The sequence below is a fragment of the Abrus precatorius genome, unplaced genomic scaffold (assembly GCF_003935025.1).
Source record: "Abrus precatorius isolate BTA unplaced genomic scaffold, Abrus_2018 Scaffold3, whole genome shotgun sequence".
NCBI classification, from domain to species: domain Eukaryota; kingdom Viridiplantae; phylum Streptophyta; class Magnoliopsida; order Fabales; family Fabaceae; genus Abrus; species Abrus precatorius.
Genome location: NW_020874373.1, coordinates 14,741,222 through 14,758,953, shown reverse-complemented (window position 1 = coordinate 14,758,953; position 17,732 = coordinate 14,741,222). Strand labels below are relative to the sequence as shown.

The following is a 17,732-nucleotide window of genomic DNA, read 5'->3' as shown; positions in this document are numbered from 1 at the left end:
CTTATATGTATACACTATAACTAATTTTCATTAATCACACAAGTTGATTGCATATTGTACATTAGATCAGTGATGCAACCGTTCAGTGAAAGCATTTTAAATCAAGAGATACCAACCTCACACACTACTTAAAGGTTGTTGTAATTTCCATCGATGTTGCCCCTATAGCCATTAGCGGTGGTGAAAGTCAGCCCACTAATCAACCTCAAATTACATCTATGAATGCAACACCTAATTCAACACAATCTCTTCCAAAACCTGTTAGAAAACAAAAATTTAATGCTAGTGGTACATGTAAATCCTACTCTGCATGAGATCATTTTATTAAAATTCTAGTAGTAGAGGGAAAAGATCCTCAAGTTGCTTGCAAATATTGCAATAAGACATACCATTGTGATACAAAGTTACATGGTACATCTAATATGCTTGGGCATATCAAGGCATGCAAGAATTTTTCATATGTTGTTACAAGTGATCCAAATCAATATGTACTCACTTTTGCTCCTAGTTGTAGTCAATTAACAGCAGCTAGTCATAGGTTTGAAAAGAATGCGTGTATGAAGGTTGTTGCTATGTTCATTATCATAGATGAACAACCTTTTAAGGTAGTTGATGGGAGGGATTTAGGCATCTTTATAAGCAATTACAACCACAATTTAGTGTTCCTTCAAGACATACAATAGCAAGAGATTATTTTGAATTATACCAAAATGAGAAGGTCAAGTTAAAAGATTTCTTTAAGTTAAACAGTAGTAAGGTTTCATTAACTACTAATTGTTGGACATCTGTACAGAACTTGAACTACTTAGCTCTCACAGCTCACTATATTGACAATGATTAGAAGTACTACAAAAAGGTAATAAATTTTTTTATAGTAGAAAATAATAAAAGTAAGACATTGGAGAAGCATCTGGAAGAAGTTTTACAAGACTAGAGACTTAGAAATATCTCTACAATCATTGTTGATAATGCTTCAGCAAATGATATGGTTGTGACATACTTGAAAAACAGGTTGAAGAATATAGCTGGACTAGTTTTAGATGTAAAATTTTTTTCACATGAGTTGTTGTAGTTATATACTAAATTTGGTAGTGAATGATGGACTGAAAGATCTTAATATCTCAATTTTCAGCATACGCAATGCTATTAGATTTGTTAAGTCATCTCCTCAAAGGTTATGTAAGTTTAAGGACTGTGTAGAGTTTACTAGAATTATGAGTAAAAAAACTAGTATGTCTAGATGTTCCCACTGAGTGGAATTCTACATACTCCATCTTGGATAGTGCAGAAAATTTTGAAGCTGCTTTTGAGAGAGTCAAGTTTGAGGATCCCAATTTTTTAGACTATTTTGGATCAACTAGAGCACCTACATGTATTTGACTAGGCAGATTCTAGAGTGTTTGTCAAATTTCTAAAAATATTTTATGATGTTATAAAGGTTTTTTCAGCTTTCAACACTGTTAGTGTCCATGTTGCATTGCATCAGTTAGCCCTAGTTTATTGTGAAATCAATTATGCAATGATGAACATGGACCCTATCTTAAGTCATATGGACTTGGATATGAAAAAAAATATGACAAATATTGAGACAACTCTCTCCAAATCAATCACTTGCTATACTTTGGTGTGATATTTGATCCTCAGCATAAATTAAAATATGTGGAGTGGTCTTTTAATGACATACATCTAGATAATCACTACCTTTCTGTTGAACTAGCAATAAGTGTGAAAATCAACCTATCAAGAATGTACAATTGGTATTCCACATCATATGAAAATAATAAGAGATCCCAAAATGGTAATGTTCCTTTGGTAGTTACTGCAGTTGTTGAAATAGTTAATGATGTTGAAATTCCTACCCATATAGCAAGGGAAGATGCATTTAAGCAACATTTAAAGGAAAAAGCTTGGTTGATAAAAAATAAAAAAAAAGCTAGAAACTTACTTAACTGAACCTTGTATTGATGAAGATAAGAAATTTGATATATTAATATGGTGGAAACATAATTTATTAAGGTTTTCTATACCGTCTTGCATGGTAAAAGACGTCTTAGTCACTCCAGTTTCAATAGTGGCATCATAATTTGTTTTCGGCACTGGCAGTAGAGTCTTAGACACATATAGGAGCTCTCTAAATCTGGATATGGCTGAGGCTCTTATTTGTACACAAAATTGATTACGGTCAACGATAACTTAGTTCAAAGAACTCAATGTGAGTACTGAACTAGAAATGTCTGAAAACATTGTTGCAGGTATGTCATTTTTACTTTCTTTTTATTTAATATATTTCATTTGTTCTTACTTTTTGTTTATATTACTAATTGTATCACATATTTATTTATTTTTATTTGTCTAAACTTTGCCAAGAAATGAAGAGAAAAAAAATTAGCAATGAGGCAAATAGGGAGACCACAAATTGTAGCTAGAGCAGCAACTACATCTACAGCTGCACCACCTGTTGCATCATAAGCATAACATATAAGTTGTTGTACAAATCTCTTTAAGTTGTTTAAATAATTTTACAATGTAATTATTAACTATTGATAATGAAATGAATTATTTTTCTTTTTATTTTGCAGTTCATATATTTTTTGAGGATCATTGACAACAAATGACCATTTTGTATATGTGGGTGTATTTTGGGGGGTCATTGACACGCAAAGACCTTTTTTTAGATTTTGTTCAGCACTTAGCTCACATTTTTTTGAATTAGGTTTCTACTATCCTACCTACTTTATTATATTTTAATTGTTTTTTAGTTTGTAATTTAAATGCCTTATGTTTTTTGTAACAATTGTGTTATTACTCATTTTTGCTTTATGATAGATTGATAGAAACCTAACATCCAACTCATATAATTGTTAATTTCAGCTAACTACTATCTTTTGTGGGTGGTCTGTTTTCTATTTTCCTTTTTATTTATTTCCATTAAAAGTTAATTCATGCTAATATGTATCAATTTTCTCTACTTGCAAGGCTGAAAATTGTAGAGTTTGACATTGATCATATTCCAATGTATTAATGAGAACATAATCATTATTTTTCTTTTGGGTTAGTGAATATTTCTTTCTTGATTTATTTTTAGGTAAGACTATTTTCATTTACTAATTCCAATATTTTTTGTTTACAATGTAATATAAGTGTATGGGATTCTTGTGACTTCAACACTTAGTTTCCTCTCTTGTGTTGGTGATTGGTATTTTTTTAATAAATATGAATTCAAATTGTAGAAGCTTACTTTATTCTTATTTCAATTTTTATTTTACTAATATTTCTATTTTTTGTTTGCAGGAGTTTAATTTTTATATGATGTATAATTTTAACTTATTCTACTTCTCACACTTCACACAATGTCACATGCAAATTATAAATTGATCATTGAACACATGAACTTTACAACAATATAATTTTTTATTATATATTTATTGGTTTGTTTGGTTTATATATTCATTTAAAAAATAATGGTAAATGACCAAATTGTTAAAAAATTTAGACAGAGTTTATTATGTATTATGGTTAATGATAATGTATAGTTTAATTATTTGACCATTCCATTGAAATTTTAGACAGATTGCTTGTATTAAAAATTTGGACAAATTGCATGCATTGAAATTTGGACAAATTGAGTTACACATTATCCAGCCCAATAATTTTACAAATTTAATTTCAAATATTAGCTTCACATTATTTTTTAACTATATGATAAATTTGTCATTAAAGGCCTAAGATAGGTTACATAATATTGTAAGTATTTATTAGAAATGTTAATGTTATTTAGACTTTTCTTACTTAAAAATTAGTTGAAGTTCAACATTTTTATTTAGCTTAAAATGGGTCTAAGCCAAATTAATCCATCCAAAAATTATATTAACTGTAATATCTAAACCTGATCAAACTGATGACATTATTTGGATAAATCTGGATATAAATTTAACTTATTTAATTACTTTCAGTTAGCACATTTGTACCGAATTTGACTGCTAATCAGTGCTAGCGAGCACTTAAGGTTCTTTTTTTAGCAGAGGGCTTCAATCAGAACAACATTGTTTGGTCATTTAAGGTGTCATGTTAGCTTCTCAAAATGATGTCGTTTATGCCAACTAAACTTCTGATGTGACATTTAACGTGACAATTCAGCCTTCTATTACTATTTGTTAATAGAATTTGAGCTCAAGAACTAAAGTGAATGATAGAGAAGGAAGTTAAGAACTAACTTAAACTCTCTCAAAAACTAAAGTGAGAATTTAGTCAAAAATTTAAATGGATTTGCAGTCCTATAAATGGAATGAAATTTTTATTTTTTTACAATTTTAAATGATAATTTGTATGGTCTTTTTTAAGGCGTATTTTAAGAAACACATATATAAGAAAATAAAAAATAAGTGAGAGATAAAAATAATTATATATAATAATGTATATGATATTAATTTTTTATTATTCAAATGATAACAAAATTATAAAATAAAATTGCATTCCAAGAAAAAGAAACACAGGATAGACCTCATTTTAGGATAATTTTTTATTACATGGAGAAAAAAGCTAGCTATGAAATAAAAAACAAATCATTTTTTGTTACTTCACATGATACTTTTTATAATAAAAAATAATTCATTAATTCATCAAAATTAATAAAAATTGGTTTATATCATAAATTTATACTATATATATCAAAATAAATTTATATTTCTTATAGTTTGGAGAAAAAACCAGTAGTTATTTCTTATGAATAAAACTGAAAGAAATATTATCCTAAGTTTATTATCATTATAAAATTATCTTATAAAATATTAGTCATTATAATTCCTGCTACGCGTGGATAAGGATGCTGTCTAATAAAAGAAATAATCTTTTATAATGAATATTAGGAAATTATACTAAATATTATAATACATTATAATAACAATATAATATCAATGATATATAAAACCTGAAAATGTTTCTTAATTAACATATGATGCAATTATATTGTTGATTAATGTAGATTTAATATTGTATCTTATAACAGCTTAATTTCTGTTAAACAATGTTTACACTCATAAAAATGACCCAATAATTATTAATTTTTCGGTCATATGTTAATATTTTGTTTTGTATAGTGTATCTTTGAATTAGTTCACTTCTCACAAGGTTGCTTGTTGGTATGGCATATGATAAATTAGAATAAGACACTTTTTTTTAGTAAAAATATGAATCATGAGGGCTTGCTTCTTGGTATAGCCTTTGCATGCGTTGTCATCACGAATCGGACAAAATGAACGATCTCATTCTTAAATTCTGAGAGAAATATATCTACACACGAAGGAAGGGTATATACAATTAAATGCATAAACATAGTAACCCTCGAACTAACAAGACTTGGAAAGGTTAACAAGGAATAATTCTAGTTTATGACAAACCCAGAAGGCAACCTTGAAGCCCTTTTGCCTTACAAGTCTCTTTTATACGTTGTATATGTAAAAGAACTTAGAAACCCAACATCACACATAAGATCAACTTCTGGAATTAATGGAAAGCAAGCATTCACATACGCCTAATCGGTCTTACGAGGACTTTGATCCTTTGTTTACATGGCACAGAGAAGAGGCCCGTGACACCCTTGAACTCCACCTTCCAGGCATGTTGCATGTTCTCTAAATTGCCTGCATGTGGAGTTAATTAATTCCTTTTTTTTTTTCATGTATACTCATCTTAAAAATACTATTTCCTTTTATATATCTTGGATTTGTTTTAAGTTATTCTATAGAATAAATAACTCCATTTTAAGAGCTTAAAAAAAATTAAGATATTACACTAAAAGATTGCACTAGGTCATCTAGGATGAGATTATTTATCTCATTAGAGAACCCCTTGCTTTATTTTTGGGTTTGTTTAGGTCACATCTCGTAGAATTAATAAATAGTCTCATCATAGGTGAATTAATAGAAATTAAGACATTATATTAGAGATTATATCGAGTTTTTATTTAACTTTTTATAAAAATTTCATTAGTCACCCGAAGATGGGATTATTTATCTTACAAAATAACTTAAATAAACCCATGTCTTTAAATGTTTGTATATAAAAAAATAAAATATAGATAAGAAACAGAAATATTTATTAGTCTTATATCATGTTAATTTTCGATTGTTTAAAATAACATAACGGATTTGTTTTCAGGTTTTAGGAGAGATCAAATACGAATTCAGATCAATCATCTTGGTTTTCTGGTAATAAGCGGAGAGCGTCCATTGGATGGAACAAGATGGAAACGATTCAAGAAAGAATTTGAAATCCCAACATATTGCAATGAAGATGCTATTCATGGCAATCTCATGCAGAGCATTCTTTCGGTGGTAATGCCAAAGAAAAGTCCTCAACTTCAACAAGAGAGAAAATTCCCACAAACCCAACACGAGAAAGAGAAAAAGACATATCAGAATAAGGAATTTGAAGGACGGGGTACTAATGAAGACACTGAATTCACAGCCAAAGAGGGAATACAAGAACATACCCATCATACAAGAGAGTACCAATCTGAAGAAAATAATGTGAATTTAACGCCCGAAACGACTAGAGAGGTTGCCTTTAAGTTCATGGTTGTGATCATTATGATATTGGTTATAGCAAGTTATCTAGCAGATATAAGCAAAAACCTCGTGGCTCATGCTCAATCATATTTTCACAATTAGATAAGGCTGGTTCTGTAAATTTTAATGCTGTGAAAAAGGAGAAAGTTGTTATATTTTAACTTGTTCAATTTGCCTTTTCATAATTGATATCCGAGATGATTAATTAACTTGTAAATGACTGATTCACTAAACTCTTCTGATCAATGTATACATATAAACTAATGAGTCATAAAAAGAGGCAAAATTAAGTTATGCAGATTAAGGTGATGTGATCAACAATTTGATCAGGATTCATTAATATTGCTGTTGACAGTGGAGGCACGCCAAGCAATTTTAATCAATACATTTACAAGTTTTGATATACTAATCAGAAAGTATGCCATATATATTACAAAAAAAATCAGATGCATAGGTTAATTAAACATTTATTTGATCAGTTATCTTTATACAAGTATATATTTGTATCTTATAAATTTAACTATTAATAAGCTAAAAAAATTAATAGGTGTCTTGAAATATTTTTACAAGTTATTCGTAAGCTTTTAAAACAATCTTTAACAAACAGGAGAGAAAATAATCCAATGTTCCAACATTCCAAATCAAATTAGAACATATTATTAAAATCAGATGGAGTATACAATAACGTCAAAATAAATCATCATAATTCGTCCAACAAACATGTAAAATTATAAAAATCAAAAACTGAAACAACGATGGTATCAACTGAAACTGATCATGTTTAAATAATGAAACAACGGATGAGAATTGCCACTGTCTCACATAAAGATGGTTGCAATGGCTAGCATGAGGAGGGAAGAAAAAGATGAGAGCACAGAATGAGCAGCAGAAGTGGGAGCAGGTGCAGGACTTGGGGCTAAAACATTGATGCTAAGTTTCATTTGATGAGCAGCACAATGGTTAGCTTTGCCACAAACGTACCACTTAGTCCCTTCAGCTTTCAGGGTAACCACGTCCTTCCCTGTCGAAAGTGCTTCGTTTTCTTGTGGGAAGGTGCACTCCTGGAATTGTGTGCCATTCACTTTGAACACGTTGTGCTTGCTATTGTCATAATTGAACACTGCAAAATAAATACATCAAAGGCAAATAGTTCATCTAAATTAGAGAAATATAATGTAATGAAATCCAAATATAGTGCAGTTGAAAAGAGAATTATCAGGAAAATCGTAGATATGTCACCACTTTACGTACCAAGGTTGTCACCAACATGGAAAACTTTGTCCTTTGCCCACTGTGCATAGTCAATATCAATAGTCCAACCCTGGTCATCACCCACAACGAAATCTGTTGCCAAAGCAACTGAAGAAAGCAAAACCATGAAAATGGCAAGGAAAGCAAGGCGAGCTGCGAAAGCCATTTGATTTGACAAAGAGAGTTAATCAAAACAAGTCCTGGGCTATATCTAGCTAGCAAAAATGCCTATGCAAATGCTATTACTAAGATGAATTGTTAGTCCACACCAATTTGCATTGCAATATGGACAATATATAGGACTTTTTATATATTGATTTTATCGACATAAATGAAAAACTTGCAAAAGTAAAAGGGGTAGTACCGGATCAGGCCGGCTTTAACCGTATAACTTTTATTTACATGCATACAATACAATACAATTTTCCAGTAGTATGAACAGAGTTATATACTTGTAAGCAATTTGAATATAAACAAATAGGGTTATTCAATTGTTTTGGAGTGGCGAGTCCTTCAATACATGCCAATATGCCATATGGAATGTGTCAAATGTCAATAAATAGGTACATAGGAAAAGGGTATATTTGTTCCTGCGGCCTGCCTCCTGCGCTGTCGTATTATTGCCATACGCTGATTCTTTGGCTTGTAAACGTACGTCTATACAAATTCAAAATAACATCAAATTTGTATCTTAAAGACTACCAGTTAAGTTCAAACAATCTTTATTGGTATAAAATTTGTAGTGTATTTAAGAGCAGTATACTCGATTAATAGAACTGATAACTTTTAAAAGTTAGATATTTATTATTTATCAGATAAAAGTTATTTAAATATTTTTATTCATTTTTTGTTATTTTGAACAAATCAATATCATTACATTTCTGATATTTCTTAAATGAAATATAGAATGATAAAAGATTATAAAAATCAAATACAAACAATTAAAACTAAAAATTAAAATTACGCATAATTTAAAATATGAAAATTAAAAAACAAAGTTAAACCTTTCTTCCTTAACCAATACTTCTATTGGTTATCATTTGTTGGGATTACTTATAACAACACTTTTTTTTCACTGAATACTTCTCTCCTCTCTTTTTTTAATATTTAATATATTCCTTTTTTATTTTACTGAACAACCTTAATATTTCTAAACTACCCTCAAGATTTCGTACCAATTATTTCTCTATTTTTATTTTGTTTTTTTTTTTCAATATTTTGGTCTAAATTGATGCAAGCCTGATTTTTATGAATGGGCCTTTATGTGTGAGCCCAATAAATGGGTCTTTATTTGTGAGCCCATTGAAATAACCCATTTGAAACCCAACAATAATCCAACTCTCCTTCAGAGACCTTCACTTTGTTCTCCCTCCGCCGCACTGCTACCACTTGCCCCCTGCATCACTGACCTCTTGGAACCAACAACGTTTCAAAGAAACAAACGATGGGTAAACTTTCTTTCCTAAAATTCCCAAAAATTATTAATTTTCATCTTTCCATTCAATCCTAAGTGTCTTCAATTTTTTAATTTTCAGAGAAACAAACCACCGATAAATCACGCCGAGAACGAAGGAAAGAGTCCCGCTTGGCAAAAAATGCATCAAAACACCAATCCTGGCTCCTCCACCAGGTAACTCTATCATTCTCCGTTTTCTTTTTCTTTTTTCCTTTTTTGGAGATATTTTATGTTTTGTTTTCTCATATGAACAATGTGAAAGTTGTTTTATTTTTATTTATTTTTTTTAATTTAACGTTTATAGAAATCTCGAGCTATGAAAAGAAGTGACAATAATTCAGAGTTAAAAGCTAAAAGCAAATCAGATATAACAGTTAGTACTAGTGTTGAGGAAACACAAGTTGTCAAGTTAGAATCTTACACTACGAAACATGAGACAGTTGAAGAAGAATGCACTGTGTCAGGGGAACTTGGTGGTTCTGTTGCAAAGAAAATGAAGAAAATGAGCAAGGGTTCTCACAAAAGTTCTAGGAAGACGATGTCCGAGATGGGTGTTACAGAGATTTCTGTGGCTGCAATGAAGGATCTAGAATTGGAAAGAAAGCTTTTCAAGAAGCTTAAGGTGAAGGAAGGAAAATTGAGGGGAGTGGATGATGGGTTGAACATATTACTTGAAGGAATGTCATCTGTTGTTGATTGCTTGGGGGACGGGGAGGTTCATGGTGCTACTGAATTGCCTGTGAAGAGATTGAAGAAGAGCTTATCAAGTAAGAAGGACAAAGTGTTGAAGAAAAGGATGAAAGTAGAATCAATGGATGGTGTATCAGGACCTGTAGAAGCTTCTAATCAAGATGTAACATTGGAAGTAGCTCATGATAGCATGCCTTCAGGGAAGAAGCATAAGAAAAGAAAGTTGTCTCGTCAACAGCAGGAAGATAATGTGGAGGATGATGCTGTTTGTGTATCCAACCCTGAGGAATCCTGTCGAACGGAGGTGAAATTGGGGGATGCTCCTGCTGAAGTTCCTGTAAAGAAAGCTAAAGAAAAATATATTGCACCTCACTTGAGAGCTCGAGCTGGCAGTGAACCTGAAGAGCATACTCAAATTCGAAGACGTGTGCGAGGTAAGGAGGAGAGGCTTGTTTTTGACTTTGTATCTGTAAATGTGTATCATTGATTGTTTTGGTTTCAATTTGATATTGTTTCTTCAGGTCTTCTTAACAGGCTTTCTGAATCTAATGTTGAGTCAATTACTGGAGAATTGTCCTTGATCTTTCAGGTATACCACTTCTAAAGTTGTCTTACAAATGAATACTTGTTTGATTTCTTTTTATAAAATTCGTATGATCTCATTTTGAATGGATAAAAACAGATGTGAAAAGGAAAACGTAAATGATTCTAGATAGTCTTATAAAATTGTCATTTTTTTTCTTCCTTTTAATTTTGAATTTCACTCTTTACAAATGAAAAAAGGTTATCTTTTTATACTATATGTGCTCACTACTGAAAATAAATTATTTAATCTTGAAGAAGGAATTTGATCTAGTTTGCCTTGTCAAATTTGAGTTAGTTTGGAAGTAACCATAACCTTTTGCTAACTCTAGCAAGGTTGCAGCTTTCTTGAAGGCATAAATTGATATCTCTTATGAATTAGAATAAGTTTGGTAGAATTTTCTTTCTTTATTTCTTTTTGAAATCTTAGATATAACTTCTCTGTGTAAAGAATGAGTGCCCAGTGTTAAATATTTGTGCTGCTACTCTTCCCCATTTTATGCTTTAACATGAATCGTGTGGGATCATATGAATGAGTGGAAACCGCTAGTGCAATGGTTATTTGAAGGATAGTTGCTATTCCAACTACTTAACTTGTGGACATGACATACTTATACATGCCAACATTTATTTTTGACATATGCATATGTTTCTAATGTTTTATTTTTTCAGACGAGTTGCTTCTACGAAAGAAAAGCAATTTTGTTCCTCTGGAGTTTTAATAGTAACTTCTATGATGTAATCCTTTGCAGTCTGTTTCGCGTAGTGTTGCTTCACAAATCGTGACCGAGGAAATTTTAGCATCATGTTCTGGTGGCCCTCGTGGCAATCAACAGTTAAGGATTCTTTGCCAAACTGTTTTACTTTACCTCAGTGAAATTGCCAAATGCTTGATTTTATGCTTACCACACTGGAAGCAATTTGTTGAGCACCTTTGTGGTAGTAAGGGAAGGTCGGAAAATAAAAGAAGATATTTAAGCAAATTTAGTTGTAGTCTTAGATGATGGCATAAAAATACAATACATTTACAACATTGAAAATTGAAGGGATGCAGTCAAATTTAGTTTTAGCCTAAAGCCTTAGATGCTGATGCTCCCACCAGGAAAAGTGAAAGTATACAAGAATAATGACATAGGAAATGCAAAAGGGTAAGGACATTCTTTGCAATGATGAGAGAAAAAATGTGATTGATAAGGCTTGTTTGAGAATGATGTCTTTGATTGAATTGCTAAGGATACTCGTGCAGGAATCTGTGTAGTTTATAATAATTATTCTTTAGTGTCGAGGCTATTGTTATTATTGTAAGGATTGTATAGGGTACTCTGAAAGTATTGTTTAGTCCCTGGATATGCCAGATTCTTCCTCTTCCTCTTTGATCTTCCATTAAATATTGTGTTTCTTTCTCCCAAATGCCATTCCCAACTGTAATTTTTCCTGATGGCTGTTCTTGGAGTCTAACTTTCTGGTATTTTTAAGTTGTTGTGTTCATTGTAATTGACATTTTTTGCTGGTGAAGGTATGCTGCTGTTTTTGCTGCATTTGTTGCTGGCATGGCCTGTTTGGTTGGTGTTGACTTCAGTGCAAAGTTTATGGCTGCCTTCGCCAAATGTTTTGAGGTATAGAATGCAAACGATAAATTAAAGCTGAATTTTCTGATTAGCTTTTTATTTGTTTCCTTTTTCAGCTTTGGTTTCTTCTTCATATGATATTTCACCTCTTGCTCTCATTACAGTGTTTTAAAGACAAAGTATTATAATCTTCGTATATTTTCTTCCCAGGATGAGTACAACAAAGAAGACAATCTCTCCCTGCGGAATCTTACTCTTCTCTTTTCCTATTTATGCATATTTGGAGTCTGTGCCAGGTGAGTAACTGTTTTGAACCAAAGTCTTTATGTTAACTTATTCTAACTACTCTTTTCTAAAATATATCTCTTAATGCTTTCAGTGATTTAATATATGACTTTCTTATCATGCTGAGCAAGCGTTTAATTGAGATAGATGTCTCTATCATTTTGACAGTGTTACAATGTAAGTGTTCCGTCTTTTTATTTTTGTTTCTGCTTCTAATTAGAGATTCTGTGTATGTAGATTGTAGAGTTTTATATGAAAGTTCCCTACTAATTCTTATCTCTAGCAGACTGCTCAATCATCGTATGCTTAAACATGAAAGGACCCTCCTTTAAGGAATTGCTAGTGAAATGAATTATTTTCCTTTATAGGCCTTTTGTGCTTTGTTGATAATATGCAGTTTGTTTTGTTGGGTTTGGATGGGATGCACTGATGTTGAGGAGCTGTATCTTATAAGTATCTATATTTTCAACTCTAAATTTTATCTTTTAAGCTGCTCAGAAGCATTTGTGTAATATTTGGTTTGTTGTTTATAGAGTTAACCAAGCCTATGGTAGCCTTACTGAGTGATTCTGAAGGTGTATCAAGCACTTGGGGTGTTCTTACATGTCCCAAAATATCAGCAAGATAGGACACTTCTGTGTTTGTTTCATTTTTATTATTTTTACCACTCAACCATAAGATTTTGATGCTGTATGGTATTGCAATAGATGAGTAGACATGTAAGATAGAGAGGATCAAGAATGCATGCATAAGAAAGAAAGTAGGGTAGCGTCTATTGCAGAAAAGATAGTAGAATCTTGTCTATAGTGGTTTTGCCATTAGAGAAAAATGCTAATGGAAAACTCTGTAAGAAGAGTGGACCAGATGCAGGATAGCCTTATAATTATCAGTAGGGGACCAAGAAAAAATCCCAAGATGAAACCATTGAGAAGGAGTTATATCTAAATGGATTTTCTAAGGATTCATGATAGAATATAATGGCATCATTTTAGTCATGTAGAATGTGGCTGACACCATCTTGTGGGAAAAGACTTTGGTGGTTGTTAATTTTTGTTGGTGGTTTTGCCTCTTTCTTCTTTCCTCTCTTCACTCTTACATTTATCTCCATTATTTTCCTCTTATCTAAGTGAACTGATGATTCCACGTAATATTTGTAAGGTAGTATGGCCAATTCTCTGTATAATTCACATAGGAACTTGGTCAAATAGTGAACCATCTCTGACTTTTTTGTTATATTTGTTTGAGTAGGTTGTGGGATGAAAATCAGGGCTGATGATCCAGCTGCCATGAAAAATTTCATTCTTAGTGTTCAGAACACATCAAATAAGTTGAAGGCTTCTGCTGGAGATGACCATGAAAAGAAAACTAGTAAAAGAGTAAGCATGCAATGTTTTATTACAAAGAAAAACTACTTTTTTTCTGCACACAGTTCAGCACTGATTACTTGGTAAAACTTTTAGATGGAGTTCATGCTTGAAATCATATATGATATCAAGAACAACAAAAGAAAGCCAAATGAGGACCCTGCACATCACACTCGGATTAAAAAGTGGTTACAGAAGGTACCTGTCTATAATTTGTGTGTTGTGGCATTGTCTATCACTGAAATTTATTTTTTTTGCTGAGTTATCACTTGTTATGTTCCATTATGGTTTCTTTTCAAAATAACCCCCCACCCCAAAATAAATAAATAAATTATGTATAGATTGTGCTTTGCAAAGGAAATCCTTTGCCAATCTCTTCTGATAGAATTCTCCCCCTCCCCCTATTGGTAAACCATGCTAATTATGCTATATTTAGTGTAGTTCTATAACTTTTTTTTTTTTACCCCGCATAGCTTGCTTGGACAGTTCAGAAATGGTATTCCTGTGGCTGTGAGCATCTCTGCTGCAAATGATACTGTTTTTAAGTCCAAACTACGCACTTTATTTTCTGGAACTATTCAAGCATATATAATTGAATATCTGAGCTACGTATTATGGTCTAGGGAGTGTGTAGGACTGTGTTTAAACTCTCTGCTTGTTGAAAGATTACTAACTTTCCAGATTTCATTTCTGGAACTATTCAAGCATATATAATTGAATATCTGAGCTACGTATTATGGTATAGGGAGTGTGTAGGACTGTGTTTAAACTCTCTGCTTGTTGAAAGATTACTAACTTCCCAGATTTCATTTGCCTAGTAGCCTAAAGTTTATTTCTGCTTCTGTTAGTTGTTTTGTGGTTTTCCTTTTGTCATTTAACTCAGCATATATATTGTGAAAAAAGAAATTCTTGTTTAAGATTTCCCCTTTGAATTACTCTGTTATTTCAGAAGGCTCATAGGTCCCTCAAATTCTTAATTTAAATTTTATTTTCAGTTGAGAGTTGATGACATTTTGATTAGAGGGCTTAAATGGAGCAAATTACTTGATCCTGACAAGAAGGGCCAATGGTGGTTGTCTGGAGATGTGGCTACTGCAACAGATGATGTTGAAGAAGTTGCCAACAGAATAGACAAAGATGTTCTTGAAACACAGCGAATGCTGCAGCTTGCTGCTGCTCAAAAGATGAACACAGATGCCAGAAGGGCAATCTTTTGTATAATAATGAGTGGGGAGGACTATGTTGATGCATTTGAGAAGCTTCTAAGATTGGAATTACCAGGCAAGCAGGTAAACCTTTTTTCTTTCCTTTTATCTTTTAGTTTAGTAATGTCTTATTTCAATTATGTTGCCTTCCATCTTGTGATATACAGGACAGAGATATCATGCGGGTTCTTGTGGAGTGTTGCTTGCAAGAGAAAGTTTTTAACAAGTATTATACAGTGCTGGCTTCCAAGTTGTGTGAGCATGACAAAAATCACAAGTTCACTCTACAGGTATTGATTTTCTCTCCTTGTTATAGGATTGAGATGGGAACTAAATTGAAGTAGAATTGTGTTGTATTTACATCACTACTCAAAACAGTTACATTTTTAATTACATAAGTAGAGAAAAAATATGACGAGTAGTGCTTATTATGAGAAATATGAGGAGTGCATCATAACTGTTAAATTGTGAATCAATAGATTCACCTGAATACCTGATCCAGGTGCTTGCATGTCCTGTATACCAAGAAAAAAGCACATTTCTCCCTCCTGCTAAAACAGCAAACCTTTCGAATTGGAAGAAAATTATTCAGAGAATGTGATCAAAATCCTTGTTCTCAAAAAATTCGTTCAGCTTTTTTCTCTCTTTACTTCAAAAGCACATACATCTGGAGTTGAATAATCTGTCATCAATATCTCTGTAAGGTAGACACGAAGGAAGAAAGAAAGAATGCAAGAAAGTGTGCACCATTGCACTAAGACTCTCTTGGAAAGATTTCCTCGGGAGGAAAGAGTGTGATACAACTGAGGGAAATTTGAGATGCTGTCTCTCCTTAACAAACTCTCCAACTGTCAAAACTGAACCTCTCTCTACAGGGTTTCCTCTCAATTGATTATCTCCTCTCTATCGTAACTAACACCTCCCCCCCCCCCCCTTTTTTTCTCATATTCTTTATTCAGTTAATACAACAGAGTTGGGCCTTTCTAATTATACCTTCTTAGACCTTCTACTGTAGACGATTAATTGGGGGCCTAAAAATCTCCTTTTATGTATTTTGGGCATGTTGTGTTGTGGTGTGCAGTCTGAAAAGTTAGGAGGCGAATCCCCAATATCATAGACAATTAAACTGAATCTTTTCAGGGTTTTTTTAGGGAATATTATCTGAGTTTGAAATTGTTAGAAGCTAATTTTTTCCGACTTCATTATAATTCATTATTTATTTATTATTATTTCGTATGCAATCTGAATTGCAGGTTGGTTTGTGTTAACAAACATGCATTTATTTGCACTCCATTAGGCTTCCCTTGGTAATGGTAAATTTTTGGTTTCATGATTTGTGCTGTTTCAGTAATCAGTAATTAAATTTCTCAATCTATTTACAAATTTTTAGAAGGGAGATCATGTCTCTACTATCTGAAACGCATTCTTTTTGAAAAATGAACCTAATTGTTACAATTTCTCAAAGATGGTTCCTTTTCATATATGCATATAGGCGTACTGACTTTCAAATTCTCTTAAATTGGTGAGGAGATTGTAATAACCACAACTAAAATATCAGTAACAATCCATGCTTAGAACGTGGATTTTAACTCAGTTATTTTTCTTGATGTTATGACAATACTTCTGTTCCTATATCAACTTTTTCATGTAGCCTTTTCCTATGTCTTTTGTTTGCAGTTTTGCCTGTGGGACCACTTTAAGGAACTCGAGTCAATGCCACTTATGAGGTCAATGCACCTGGCAAAATTTGTGGCTGAAATGGTTGCCTCTTTCACTCTCTCCCTTGCAGTTTTGAAGACTCTGGATCTGAATGATATCACCCTATTGACACCAAGAAGGATTATGCATTTCCGCATTTTGTTTGAGGCCATTTTTGAGTATCCTGAAAACTTGGTATGGAACATTTTCACACGTGCAGCAGTGACCCCTGAACTTGAAAGTCTTAGACAAGGCATGGAGTTTTTCATAAAGGAGCACGTTGTGAAAACCAATACAGCTCTGTCTCAAAAATTTAAGTTAGCAAAAAGAGCCCTTAATAATGTGGAGGGTGTTTTGATGTGAATGTAAATATGTATTTACCCAATTTTGTAACTTATTGCAGTAAAAAAATTTATCCATTTTTTCGTTGGCACGTGCAAGCTAGGTTACTAGTCGCATTGTTGCTGCTGCATCTAAGATCAACATCAAAGCCACGATTTAGTTTACTGAAAACATGGGAACCACTAAAACTGAGTGTGGAGAAGATCTGCCAAGCACAAAGAAAATACTAAGAAAAATAGTTTTTTCTCCGTACAGCCATTTATTTGGCTCTCAATGGACGGGGCATCACATGTAATTCAAACTGGTCCAAATAAAATGAGAATAAAGTGATTTAGCAATTACAAAAAACTACTTTCGCTTGTTTATGTTTTGAATAAAAAATTTGTTCTAATTTATTTGTCATTTTCAATGTTTAGAAAAATTATTATTATTATTAGTTATGTTTTTATTTATGTATATTTTTAAATGTTTTGCTTATTGTAATTGAGGAAAAATAATAATGAAGATCATGTTAGAAAATAGTTCAAATTTTTAACCTGCATATTATGTATGCTATTCTTTTAATACAAAAACTTACGTTAAAACATCAAACTAACTAAATAAAACTAAGAAAATCGTACATTACACAAGCTACTTCGTCAATGCTAAGATTTTATAGTCTCTAAGATTGATACAACTCAAATCTTATGAATATTATATGTTAAGAATCATGGAATGCTAGCAAC

At 32.1% G+C, this 17,732-nt stretch overlaps 3 protein-coding genes across 3 annotated transcripts; 2 read left to right on the top strand and 1 right to left on the bottom strand.

Moving 5' to 3' along the window:
- Positions 1–5,478: 5,478 nt before the first annotated feature.
- On the top strand, positions 5,479–6,671 carry LOC113862179 (inactive protein RESTRICTED TEV MOVEMENT 2-like). The gene is made up of 2 exons (XM_027495300.1): positions 5,479–5,614; positions 6,157–6,671. The coding sequence occupies exons 1-2, from the start codon at positions 5,506–5,508 to the stop codon at positions 6,666–6,668; spliced, it is 621 nt and encodes a 206-aa protein (XP_027351101.1). The 5' UTR covers positions 5,479–5,505; the 3' UTR covers positions 6,669–6,671.
- A 713-nt stretch (positions 6,672–7,384) lies between these two features.
- Positions 7,385–7,983, bottom strand: LOC113862233 (mavicyanin-like). The gene is made up of 2 exons (XM_027495333.1): positions 7,818–7,983; positions 7,385–7,686 (listed from the first exon to the last, which is right to left on the bottom strand). The coding sequence occupies exons 1-2, from the start codon at positions 7,981–7,983 to the stop codon at positions 7,385–7,387; spliced, it is 468 nt and encodes a 155-aa protein (XP_027351134.1).
- A 1,180-nt stretch (positions 7,984–9,163) lies between these two features.
- Positions 9,164–17,173, top strand: LOC113861234 (nucleolar MIF4G domain-containing protein 1). Its single transcript, XM_027493922.1, has 13 exons — positions 9,164–9,265; positions 9,353–9,447; positions 9,578–10,397; positions 10,485–10,552; positions 11,298–11,380; positions 12,062–12,161; positions 12,324–12,409; positions 12,493–12,575; positions 13,647–13,774; positions 13,859–13,960; positions 14,758–15,051; positions 15,135–15,257; positions 16,645–17,173. Exons 1-13 carry the CDS (start codon positions 9,262–9,264, stop codon positions 17,026–17,028), a joined length of 2,370 nt encoding a protein of 789 aa, XP_027349723.1. The 5' UTR covers positions 9,164–9,261; the 3' UTR covers positions 17,029–17,173.
- Positions 17,174–17,732: the final 559 nt, after the last annotated feature.

Bases quoted from the DNA above. Each gene is read 5' to 3' on its own strand.
- LOC113862233 (XM_027495333.1), bottom strand. From the start codon at position 7,983: ATGGCTTTCGCAGCTCGCCTTGCTTTCCTTGCCATTTTCATGGTTTTG. The intron at 7,687-7,817 runs GTACGTAAAGTG...TTTATTTTGCAG, and splicing joins CCATGTTGGTGACAACCTTG to TGTTCAATTATGACAATAGC.
- LOC113862179 (XM_027495300.1), top strand. From the start codon at position 5,506: ATGGAAAGCAAGCATTCACATACGCCTAATCGGTCTTACGAGGACTTT. The intron at 5,615-6,156 runs GCATGTTGCATG...ATTTGTTTTCAG, and splicing joins CCTTGAACTCCACCTTCCAG to GTTTTAGGAGAGATCAAATA.
- LOC113861234 (XM_027493922.1), top strand. The intron at 12,576-13,646 runs GTAAGTGTTCCG...TTGTTTGAGTAG, and splicing joins CATTTTGACAGTGTTACAAT to GTTGTGGGATGAAAATCAGG. The intron at 15,052-15,134 runs GTAAACCTTTTT...TGTGATATACAG, and splicing joins TGGAATTACCAGGCAAGCAG to GACAGAGATATCATGCGGGT.